At 39.2% G+C, this 13,186-nt stretch overlaps 1 protein-coding gene across 1 annotated transcript in view; it reads right to left on the reverse strand.

Annotated features, from left to right (window-relative positions):
• Nucleotides 1-8,343: 8,343 nt before the first annotated feature.
• The window catches only part of adarb2 (adenosine deaminase RNA specific B2 (inactive)), a 227,175-nt gene continuing 222,332 nt past the window's right edge, over nucleotides 8,344-13,186 (reverse strand). The window contains exons 9-10 of the mRNA XM_020608979.1: nucleotides 12,403-12,584; nucleotides 8,344-8,769 (exon numbers count right to left, since the gene is read on the reverse strand). Coding sequence (XP_020464635.1) covers nucleotides 8,593-8,769; nucleotides 12,403-12,584 — 359 coding nt within the window. The 3' untranslated portion in view covers nucleotides 8,344-8,592. The remainder of the gene's footprint in view (nucleotides 8,770-12,402; nucleotides 12,585-13,186) is intronic.

Raw genomic sequence — 13,186 nt, forward strand, 5'->3', positions numbered from 1 at the left:
TCCAGTGCCTGGTGTCTAATTTTCATCTTAACACAAAATCCTCTCACCTTTTGTTCAGTATCATTTTGAGAGTCATGCTTTATTCATCTGGATGTGGATCCACTACCTTGGAATAATAATGTCTTGTGTTAATGAGTGGGGAACTGTACAGTGTATGCATATTTGCACTGATTGCACAAAGAAATGGTTATTTTACTTGGCTGTTATGACACTTAATATTTTTAGTTTGTGTATCTTTGCTAAGTAGTCCTTCAGTTTAAAGGAAGCCATATGGTAGCATGCAGTAGACCTGCAAACACTTCATTTTCGCACATTCCTCCCTAGCGTCAACTGACGCCCTCCTCTGTGAAGAGGGTTAAATAAAGGATTGTGGATTTTACCAGTTATTTTAGTTAAGATTTGTCTAAAACCGGGTTTCTACTGTCCTTTTTCACAGCAGATGTAGGAGAAGCAGCAGGAAAAGCACAGGTCTTACTGGTGACTTTCATGATGGCTCTGTTCTATTCTTGTGCCCCAGTAAGTCATACACCAAATCAGCTAGATAGAATTCCTCCTTCATTAATTTATTATTACTTCATTATTTATTTGTGCCTGTGCTTTTCCAGTTGTGACATGTCAAAATGTTTTCTGCGGAAAAGGCCTGTTATGGAGTTGCTTCTGCTCTGGGATGGATTTTTAAAATCAAACCTAATTTTGCATGGGGTTGCTTGAAGATTACAATTCAAGCAGAAGGATGATGTTTAAGTTGACACTCTTTGCACACCAATTTGTAACATCTGAAGTAGTATTTTCAGCAAATGTACTTGAAGTGTTAAAAAGAAAAGTACTCAGAAAATCGACAACTGTGACAAGTACTGTATATTTAGTGTGAGAGCTGGAAGCTTTTTTCTCATTTTGAATGAGATGATGATGATAATTCTGTTTAAACCTCACACTGATGTTTAAAGGGGTGTTAGTCCGATATACCAGTGTATGAAATAACTGTTCAGATTTCTGTAGTTCTTTCTAGTGCGTTGTAACTCATTGTTTAGGGGTCCAAACTCTGCTGTTTCATAGTGTTGTCACCCGCAGCAGTATGGTGGCCCCTAGGGACAAAGCACATACAGAAATAAAAGCATAAACGTTACAGAAACGCGCTGCAAATCCAAAAACACAAAGTCAAAGCAAAAGGAAAACCACTGCAATAGGGAATTGACTTTTATATGTTTTGGCACTTGCAGCATGCTTCTATACTGTTTGTGCTTTTTCTTCTGTATGTGCTTTGTCCCTGCGGGCCACTGTACTGCAGGTAGTGGAATATAAAACTTATTAACGTAAAATTATAATCTTGAAAGTAAGCAGTAACTATAGCTAGTACATTATTTCCCCTAAAATGCAGTGAAGTTGAAATAAGATAAGCAAAGTTTAAGTACTTCCTGTCTGGTAATCTTCCAACACTGCTATACTGTTTTGCATGAGGAAGGACAACTGTTGTCAAAAAAAGGTTGGTGCCTATGTTGTAGAAGTGTGTTATAAATGCTACTGACCACAGTTAATATAGAAACCAAATGCATTTGTTGTGTTAGAGAATAAGGAGGCATTATCCTTATGGAAGTGCACTATAAGGGTCTAAACCTACATACTGAAATTGTGGATCTTTGATTTCACTGAGAAACCACAAGACTCTGTGGAGATTTCTGTACTTGTTCATTAGATTGTAGCTGGTTGGCCATGACCAGCCACTGGAGCAAATTGTCAGTTATGATGTTTGTTGTCGAGCACACAGCCAACTTCATGGCCTCAGGGGAAAGGGTGGTTGCTGCTGTGGCGGTCTAACCCACCCCCTCTCCTTCCTTGCTTCCATCTTTCTCTAGGCTAATTTGGTGGCTGGTCTGCATGACACCTGCCACTGAGCCTGACAGACATAACTGTTTCCCCACATATTTCCTCTGGGAAAGGCAGGGGAGGGGGTCTCTTTAATATTTGTCTGCTCATTATTAGATTTTTATGGGGTGGGGGGTTTGAGTACATTCAGTTGTTTTATATCAATTCATATAATGCAGAAACTGTCCAGACAGGATAAAATGACAATATTTTGTGGTTTTATTCACATATACAGTACAAACATTTATTTTTTATTTCTAATTGAAGTGCAATTTACAGACATTAGCAGCAGTTATTTATATACTTTCATATACATCATAATTAGTTTAGGGTCTCTTTCATGTCTTTATCAACATGTCCTACACGGTTAGTTTTTTTTATAACATATGTAAACTTGTAGACACAGTATTGCCATTCAGAGTTAACTTGCATACAAAAAAGTACATCTGTTTTTATGGCATGTAGCCACTACATAACATGTTGTGGTGCAGTGAGGAGCATTGTTACCTGTATATCGACGATCAATGTCAAGTCTGAATTGAGCATGTGTGGCCTGAGGATGATGCACGTAGAAGACAGACAAATGCTCTCTGTTCTGATACACACTGATGGGATTTACTAAAAATATGATTTCTGCCATTATGGGAAAGCAGATTTACAGGTTTCAGTACTAGGTTAGGGTGTATGCCAAAAAAAAAAAAAAAAAAAGAAAGAAATGCGACAGTATGAATTCCTTAAGTCTGATTTTTGATCTTTTCTTTCTTTCTTTTTAATAATTAAAGCTGCCTCTAGCCAAGGCTGGATCACTAACTGGGGCTCACACGCTCAGGAGCCCCAGACCTCCGGTATTGGTAATTTGATGAATTGCGGATATACCAGGGAATGTGCTTTATTAAAGTTCAATATTAATTAATGCAGAGACTTGCTTCATAAAGTAATGTTGCTGCCCTGTCATACCCTGTTACCTTGAGTCAAAATCTAATTATTTTAAGTAGGTGTGCTTGCACTGATGGTGAGAAGGGTTACCGCAGCATTTTTCTCATTGTTCCCTTTTCTTCATTCTTTTGTCAGATTTTTGGCACATACCTCAACCCACAGTTTTAGAGCAACATGCATCAAATTCAAGTGTATTGTAGCAGTTCTGGAGAACAGCTGTACTGTGACCTTTGGTAGAAAGCCAGAGTATGGTGTAAATTATTTTTATTTTTAACCTTATCTCCCATAGTGACAACAAACCTGAATCAATTCTTCCCTGTACAAATAACCACAGCCTTTAAAAATGTGGCAGCTGTAGCCACTAACAGATGTTTGAAATGGTGTAACTCTTCAATGCAATATTCATTTCCAACCAAAATTCTCAGTTCTTGTGTGAAACTGCTTGTATGTAAAATCATCCCCACACATACAGTGATTTCTACCAACATGCTTGTTTTTCAACCTAGAGCTGAGTTGGACAGACAGTCTATACTGTATCCTCACTGGAGCTCATAATGTCCCCAGAACTATAGACAGAAATGGATCTCGGTAATGGTGACAAATGTGTGCTACATGATCTGCAAATAAAAAGATTTACAAATGTGTATGAAGATTTGTGGGTTATTTATGATGTTCAAAAATGCACAGCTCAATCTGCAAACAAGTTCTTACTTTGAAATTATAAGGTTCTATTTTCATTCTGACTGGGTGTGCTTCAGAATGGTCCCATCTTAGAAATAAAATAAAATATAAAAGTTTTAATTTGGCAAAATAAAAGGTACGTTAAAGTCACATTGTCAAAACCCTGTCATATTTCTAAATGGGTTGTTAGAAGAGTTGCTTTGCAGATAAAACATTCTGAACACTCAATTTTCACAGAATAATAACATTGTCTATTTAAACAGGTCTAGAAACGGTTTTTAAGTAAACATTTTAGTCTTAGTACAGAAAATCAATTAATCATTGTTTCCATTAGTAAATTAAGTTTTTTTTTTTAAGTTTTATTTTTTAATTTGAAAATATTTGTGAATAACAATTCAGCAACAGGGTTTAATTTAGACAACCTTTAGTTTTCTTAAACAGATTCAAACTGACCATACAGATGGTGAAGCTGTACTAAACAAATTAAAACATTCTAAAAATTTCTCTCCGATGTCTCCAGATGCTTTTTCTTAGTTTCACATGTACAGTATTTTCTGTTTGCTGCTGTCCCTGGCTGCTTCATGCTTTCCATCTTTCCAAACTTCAGCGGCGTAATTAAAAATCAAATGGTGTCTTTAAGCAGTGGCCCATACCCAATGTGGAAAATCAGCTTTTTGCCAAATTCAAACAAAATTCTAAAAAGATTCTTAGTTTAGTCAGCACCTATAAAGGTGACATTTACAATGTCAACACTACACTGAGTTGTGAGGTTTCATAAACTCACATCTGACACATGTCTCTTATAAGGACTGTCATTTCCCTCACTTGCATGTTTTCCTTGTGTCTTGTCCTGCCAACATAAGATACAAGGAAAGAATGTGAGCAGAGAGAACTCAAGGAAATGACGTGTGACATTTATCATCTGAAGTGTCCAATCACCAACTGATTTCTGATAAAGGGGGACATCAGTTCACAGAAAACTTCCAGCAAGTATGGTCTCCTGTATCCTCTGTCATAGCTCCTCCAGCTCCTCACTCTTTACTCCTCGGTCCCGAGAGCCGATATAAGAGATGCAGAACTTCGACAGGAATGATTTCCGGATTGACCGAGGAATGAGGACATAGGATTAAGACATGAGACGTACCCACAGTCTCATGACTGTTTCTGGTCCTTTTGCCTCAGTCACAGAGTAAAGAGATGGAGCATGATTGGTTCTCCTCTGAACCTTCTGAACACTTATCGGTGCTTTGCAGTTAGAACTTTATAGAACAAAGTTAGACAGGTGCATCCCAATTCACTGAATTATATCCACTTTTCGTAATCTCACCCATGTAAGGTTTTCTGACTTGGCATACTGGAACACGGTCAACTCAGGTGTGATGTCATTCCAACCACCGAGGTAAATGGAACACAGAATAACTATGTGAGATTCTTCATCTGAGGCATCCAATCACCAGCTGATTTCTGATAAAGGGGTGTGTTGATTCATAAAAAACATCCCTGAAGGATGGTGTCATGTATCCTCGGTCATGGCTCCTCAAGCATCAACCTCGCTCTTGATCCTCTCTCAGAGGAGGAATAAGAGACTTGGGATATCCTCAAGTCCTGGAATGATTTCTGAATTGAGCGAGGAGTAAGGAACAATAAAAAAAGGAAACTGGGATTTACCCAGAGAATCCAGAGCACAGACTGTATAATAAAAGATGTGATGAATCCCCAGAGGTGGAGTAACCACAAATCGATTGAGCCCTGGTGGCATGGCTGAACAATTGTCCATAAACTCAAAAATGAATCCAAAAGCAAGATGGCTGCCCCTTTATTCATAATACTGTATAGTATCTTGGCTTCACTTTTGCATAATGGTAGGAAGCGGTGACACCTTGTCTATCTTTATATATACTGTAGCTTATAAATTAGAAATTTAAACTTTTTTTTTTCTCACTTTCTAGTTTTTAAAACAGAAGAACACACTCAGTGACCAAAATTACCTTGCCACCCTTAATGTGAAGATATCTCATGGGAGTAATGTTAATTATGCATGTATTATCATTATGGTGAAAGGGAATTATTTCAATTCATGGTCACTTTCATAAAATGTTTTCTAAAAATAAACAGTCCAGGCACTGAGGTAGAACATGTGCTATTATCAGCTGCTCCAGTACTAGTGACAAACTTTACTGTGGAACAAAATGCTAAATCCACTAGCCTCTGCTCCATAAAGCATACCCCTGCCTGAGACCTTATTCTCTGCAAAGGATTCCATGCGGCAAAAACAGAGAGAGGCCTCTGTCTTCAGTGGACTAAAGAGATCAGCCAAAAGGGTTTTGTTCCATATAACTGCAGCAGGATATGGTCAAATTTGTCATTTAACATTTTAGCATAATTATAGCATGCAGCTTATTAGTACTCTATGTCCTAACACAACATTAGCATAAAAAACACAACCATTATAAAACACCTGTTTAGCTGACAGACTGCAGGTTATGTTATTGCCAAAGGATAACAGTTAAAGATCAATGAACTATGTTTAAGGGCATTTATTAGCATACATTCACATGAATGCTAATAAATCAGGGGTATATGTAGAGTGGCTATTACTTCAGAAAAGTGACCTAATTTTTTTCCTTTCAAGGCACTTAACAGGATTGATGACTGAAAAATATCCTCATTCATGATATTAATCTAACCCTACCCATTAGAGGTGAAGAATGTCATCAATGTAATCTATACTTTCACCGACAGTGTGAATGTGTTCCACCCTACAGTATCAGTGGATGTGCAAATAAATCAGTCTCCAAATGTGACTTTGTATTAAACTAAAACTAAACCAATACAAAATTAAAATAACAAAGAACAGTTTTGTGTGAGAAACTCTTTATAGACAAAGGATGCCAAATAGAACCTTGTCATTCTATGGTCACAAAATACCAAATAACTGGAACAGATGTAAAATAATTTTGCAAATAAATATATTAAATACATCCCAATTTGAACAGATATAGTAATTTACAGGTATACTGTGTATTCACCTTCAAGTTTATAGATCTGATATAATGTGCTTCCTGTGCAGTTCCATGTCTAAAAATATTTGTGTCATTCTTTGGCTTTTTTTTTTTTTTACAGGTTGTTAAATATGTGCATAGATCAAGACTCTTCACTGTCTGTAATCTACAGGCATTGCATTTAAGTGCTGGCTGAAAACATGGGTGCCTGGCTTTTTCCGCTCTTTCATGTGTAAATTCAAGGTGGGAAAAGTGTTTTTTCCAAAAGGATACAGCTTGTCACCCTATCATTAGACAATAATTAAAGTATTTTGCATGGAATATTCAAGGTCCCCTTTTCTTAGTTTCATCTTTATCTCTACAGCTAGAATCTTTATGCATTTGCAATTATGTGAATGTGAAAGTGGTACCAAGCCAAAAAACTGCAAAAGACACAATCACAGATCCTGTGACTAGCATCTATATTATAGCCTATATGGCAAAATCAACAGTCAGTGAACTTTAAATATATGTGTTTAAAACAAGTTAATATTTATTTAAGTTGTGAACATTTTTTACATTTCTTCAAAATGGTTGGTATTTGTGGATTGGACAGTGTATTTGTGAACACCATAAATCACCCACAAATCTTCACACACATTTGTAAATTGGAGTTTTATTTGTAGATCATGTAACACACATTTGTCACAATTACAGACTCTTCTCTCTCCACACAGACCTGGGGGCTCAGTGGAAGCAGGACTGGGAAAACAGCAACAGAAAAGCACCACTAGATGTCACTCACACTACTCTGATTTTACATGTGACTGAGCCATGCTGGTGGCACTTTGGATGCCTCATCTGTCTGAATTCCTTAAACAGAACACAGCTATGACAGAACAGCACAGTCATGATCATAATGAATATCAGTACTTATTAGAAAAAAACAAATGCATAAAAATAGTGTGAGGTACAAATTTATGTGATAGTGAGTAGAGATGTCTGTATATGTTTGTTTGTGTTCTTTAATTCTTAGATAAAGCCGTGTGTTTCAGCGTGCCAAAAATGGCACTCGTAAAATACGACCCCTCAAGTTGACCACAGCATTGACAGGGAGCAAAACAAAACCTTCTACCACCTTGACTGTTATCTGTTCAGGGTGGTCATGACTACGGAAAGTCCATCAGGTCAACAAGGCCTCACTAATGAGCCACACTGGAACCTTCCTCTTGCCTGTGACCACAAACTTCCATTCACATGTGCGCAAACTGGCCACAAAAGGCAGAAAAAAACTGAGCTCCTCTAGGTTAAAGGACAGCAAGAGAAATAAGACTGGTGTGAAAGAGATGGAAATACAGGAAACTGCTCCCCCTCCTCCATCACCACCTTCACTCATACTTAGGCAAGTTGTAATGACTGTATTCATGTACCTCTCCTCAATTTGATTCTTCTAGTTCTCGCTACCCGGTGGGGTAAGAGTGTGAGAAAAAAAGTGTATTAACCTGTCGTCGTGTCATGTTTAACTCATTTGAAAGGCAGGGAGAGAGGCGAGAGAAGTAGGTGGATGAGGGGAGGAGGCATAAGGAGACAGAAATCAGGAGTCAAAGGGTGGGTCAGAGAATGAGGACAAAGAGAGGAATGAGAGAGGAAGGTGAGGTGGGCCGCTTAGCAATGGCCAGTTCTTCTCTTTTTCTCACTCCCTCTTTCCTTCCTCTTCCTCTATCAGCCATCACCCTGACAGGGCCGGTAATTGGACGTGGACCCCTCCTTCTTTTCTCTCTTCTGCTTCTTGCTTGCTCCCCCCGTGGCTCTGCTCCTCAGCGGGAGCCTTGGGGCCCCGGAAATAGCTGATGACAAGATAGTGGCTGCCTTTCATTTTGCTTGACACCTTAAATGTGTGTGTTTGTGTGTTTAAAGAAGGGCAAGTCATAGAAATTGTTCATTTTTTATGTCCCCTTTCTCTTCAGCCCATCCCAGTTGACCTTCCTCTAGATGTTTTTGTATTGGGTGGATGATGTGGTGATTTTAGAGGTTAGACTGGGAAACGTCCATGCGTGAAAGTGTGAAGCAGGATGATCTTATTCTAAAAAAATAAAAGTTACACACACACACACTCACACGCACACACTCCTCAGATCGGCAGCAGGAACTGCTCTTGCTCGGGAGGTTTCTTCACCCAGGTGCCCAGGCCTGTTTCCTGCAGAGATCTGAACCACTGCTGCTTCGCTGTCTGGTAAAGACATGCCGCCATCTTGGCCTCACAGTACATGAGATGGCGCTCTGCCAAGCTGGACGTGTGGATCCCCAACTGAAGAATGTGAACGAGTGAGAGAGAATGAGAAGAAGAAGAAAAAGAGAAAGAGAGCAGTTGGGAGTCAGATAAAAGTGCCACAGACATGAAGAAAGGGAGGGGAAACAATGAGAGGAGTAAAACAGGGGGCAGAGAGGCTAAAGGTTTTGTAGGAGAGGTAGGGTGGAGGAGTATGCGGGTGGTAGAGAAGAAGAAGAGCGAGCAAAACAAAACGAATGAGCCGGCACAAATGCATTAGGATCTCCCCATTTAAATTTCACAAGCAATTGAACATTCTCTGTGCTTTTTGTGCATTCCTATTGTCGTGAGGGGAAACAATGAAGATTGGTGGAGAGCGAGAGAGGGGGAGAGCAAAAGTTTCTTTTGGAGATTAGTGCGACTGCTCTTGCGTGGCCCTTATATACGGCGTGCAGGGAGCACTTAGAGTGGGGGCTTCTTCGAGTACTTCTCCAAATAATTATGGTTTCATAGTCATTATGCTTTAACAGCCGCCATTTGGTGATGCAGGCAGTGTCTGTTACATAAAGTTTCAGAATGGAAATGAAAAGTGCGGCGGGTCTGTGTGCTGCCGTTAAAGATCTGAGCTGCCGGGTTTTGATCAGCCACAGAGACAGCAGATGTTGCCGGAAACTCCACATACTGTACAGTATCATCTACAGTGTGCCTCACCACTCTGTGATTTTAATATATGTGTCTGTGCTTTTTAAATGAGTGGCTACTGGCATGCATCTCTGCAGTTAATGTGTTTGAATTACTGTATGTGCACATGACTCCTGATGGTAGTGGACTGCGTATTGTTTTTGACAACTAAGTGATGCCGCTTGCCTTCCAGCAGAGGACTACAAGTAGCTCAAGGTGGTGAAACAGAGAAAAATGTCATTACTGTTTACACTCATACTAATTAAGCAGCACATTATAATATTATTCCGGCATACACCGCGGAAGGAGGCTTTTAATTAATGTTTAAATTAATTGGACTTTTTCATAAAAGACATGTCATAATACACGAAACACAGTGTAATTAATGATATTAACAAGGGCTGTATTCCATTCAGTGCTGCCAGTACCCTGGCATTGCACAGACTGGTATCCTCAAGCTTCTATCTTCATCCTGACTGGTTATGAGTTATTTAGTTTCAAAGTTTTCACATCTAAGATAAAAAAAACTAATACAAAAAACATCTCTTTTATTTGTTACGATAACCAGCACAGTGCAGTCACTATGTGATATATGCAATATTAAAATCATGTCATATTGTAACGTAGGCTAGCGTGAGGAAGGAGCCAGAGACAGAAGTTGCCCTCGTTCCCTTTTATTGCTCCCCTCTGACTTTGGTAACTGAACAAAAAACATCGAACGCAAAACATTCCGCGCCAACCCCAAACTAAATACATCCCACCCAGAGGGGCGTTCTGGGGAACCCCGCCACGTGTCTTTCTGTCCCCAATGCTACAGTATTTTTAATTAAAACATTTTTTTAATCCTCCAAATGCTGAGAATTCCTTTTTGTGTTTTTTTTTTTTTTTTTTTTTTTTTTTCACTAGAAAATACAAAGTTCTGTAGAGACAGGACAAAAATATAAGGGCCTTCTTGAAAAAGTGGTAGGTTTAGTATTACTTTCCTTTAGTAGACAAAATCAAAGCATCACTTGCTTCTTGCTGAAGTTCTGATAAAAGAGGACTTCACAGACAGATTTAAACTGATCGTAAAGTTTTTACTAATACTGCAGATCAAAAAGTTAAAAAATGAGTTTCTCCTTGATCGTCTCCTGGTGCTTTCTCTTTGTCTGACATGTGTTTTCTGTCTGCTTCTGCTTTTTAGAAAAGCTAGCAGCATGGTAGAGTTAATGTTTAGATACTAGCTGTAAAAAAATCAAATCATCATTTTTTTCAGATTTCCTCATATTAAAACTCCTCCTGTGTTTATTTCAAACACTGGAGCTTTGCAGATTCAACTATAAACAAACTTCTACAAAATGTTCCTGACCCATCAGATAACAGTTTTATGTGAGTAATCATTTTTGAGAATAATGTCAGACAGAACTTTATACTTCTAAGGCCACAACTGATTTTGCTAGTACAGTGGAACCTCGGTTTTTGTATGCCCTACTTTTTGTACGATTTGGTTTTCAATGACTTTTTTCGTCGAAATTTTGTTCCCAGTTTTCGTACATCCGCTTGGTTTTCATACAGTTGATTAGTCAGTTCAGCATCATTAGTCTGTGCCAAACTCGTCCACCTGCCCGCGTGACTTGGCCACTCATTTCCCAGAAGAAATGAGTGAAGGGAAGTAACCCCAGTTAGGGCCTTGATAGATGAAGTCCATATGGAGGGGGATTCCCCTTCCAAACAATAACCTCTCCACCTCCCTCTCCCCTCCTCGCCGTCTTCCATACGCCAAAAAGAGTCTTCAATAAAGGTAAAAGTGATGTTAAATGTTCATTTATCCATTTCATTAGTCATTTATATTAATTTCTCATTGTTTTCTGTATGTAAAAATATAGTTATTCTCTATAAAATGTATTTTTTGTTAATATTTTTGGGTATCTGGAATGGATTAATTGGATTTACATTATTTCTTATGGGAAATATTGCTTCAGTTTTTGTACATTAGGTTTTCGTCTGACTTTTTCGAACAGATTAATTACAAAAACCGAGGTTCCACTGTACTTCTACCACTTTAAACATCCTTATATCCCTCGACATCCTGTGGAAAGGAATAACCTAGGTAATTTACCACTGTTGCACTGGTGTTACCACCGTGTTGAGGCCATTAGTTTACACTGGCCCCTGATTTTAATTATCTCAACTTTGGGACACCCCGATGCTTGGGGTTACTTAAAGTAAATAAATAAATAAATCAATAAACTATCAAATCTTGTGTCATGAACTAAACATTGTACTTTGTTTTAGTTGGCTACTTCCTGTAGGGATTTTTGTGCACATTCTTGTAACTTTATCTTTGGCAGGTGCCCATCATTTGTACTGACGCTTCAGCTGGGAGCGGGTCATGCCTTTCCTTGGAAGTGCTCCAACAGCCCAGTCTCACATGAAAATGTAGAGTAGCTACATTGGTCCATAGTAGTGTCACAAAAATGGCAGTAAAAATGTGACATGGCAACATTTTTTCTATTGCAGCCCAGTGTCCTTCTTCGTGTTCTTCCTCTTGGTGTTTTATGGAGGATGGCAAACAACAAAATAGCGCATTACCAACAACCAACTGGACTGGGGTGTGGATCAAGAAGGTAACACTGAATGTCCTACAGTTTTGATCTACAGATAATTAAAAACCGTACTAAGGTGGTGGTTCGAATGGATGGATGGGTCCAACAAACACCTGACTTTCACATAGACAATGCGGTTAAAACACTCCTGCGAGTGTGTTTTAAATGTAACCACATATAAGTAATCTCAGACATCGTGTTTCATTTTTGCTGCCAGAAAGCTGTTGCCATGTCACAATTTTTGGTCCTGAAAAATGTTGCAATGTTACAATTTTCAATTTTCAGGTAGTATGTTTTCCTTTGCAGACCATTGTAGCTATTATATATTTTGATGTGAGAGTATTGGTTTATTTGCTGCTGTTAGACTTAACTGAAGTCATTCTGCTCTGACTTTACCTTCCCTCACCTTGCGGTAAAGTCTGCTCCAGCGGGTGAACAGGGCGTGCTTGCAGAGATGTGAAGGCGTCCCTGAATCGCGTCTCTGTCCCGTGGTGGTGTTAACCACCTCCACCTGTGCATCGCCAAGTGTCCAGTTGATGCTCACACATGAGGTCTTCCTTGGCTGGTGACACTCAGCACTGCTTAGCCCTACAGTGAAGACACAGTAGGAAGAAGGTGGGTTATCCTCAGCTGCAGTCAAAGAGTTCACCAACAGCTGAACTACCAACTATCAACTACCTTTAACAAACGAAACATTTGTGTGTTCAAATGTAATAGACTTGTGCATGAAATGTTTTTTTTAGTCCATCACTGTTTTGTTTAACCTTCCCTCACCCACTTCCTGAGGCTACTGGTTGACATAAAGTTTTGCATGGCTGTTTATATGAAGCTTTGATACACCCTCAGAGAGTGAGAGAGAGGGAGGGAGCACACAATAATTGTATTTCTGCTTGCCTGCTCTTGTGTCCGTGCAGTTAACAGTGTTTGAGTCTTGCCAGCTATGTACACTGCAATTATTATCTCCAGTCTCAAAGATCAACCCTTCCCTTTACTGGACTGTCTGTCTCCATGTCCTTCACTCTCTACCGTTGTTCTCTGAAATAATTAGCCTCACTAGCTAAGCACACAATGCGACTGGTGGAGGAAAGAGAAAGAGAGGTAGGAGGAAAGTGGAGGTGAGTGGCGGTCACATTGTGCTACATGTACAGTAGAGAATTAGCTGTCTGTGTGGAGAACATGGGTGTTGGCAG

Source organism: Monopterus albus, unplaced genomic scaffold (assembly GCF_001952655.1).
Source record: "Monopterus albus unplaced genomic scaffold, M_albus_1.0 scaffold96.1, whole genome shotgun sequence".
In the NCBI taxonomy this organism is placed as follows: domain Eukaryota; kingdom Metazoa; phylum Chordata; class Actinopteri; order Synbranchiformes; family Synbranchidae; genus Monopterus; species Monopterus albus.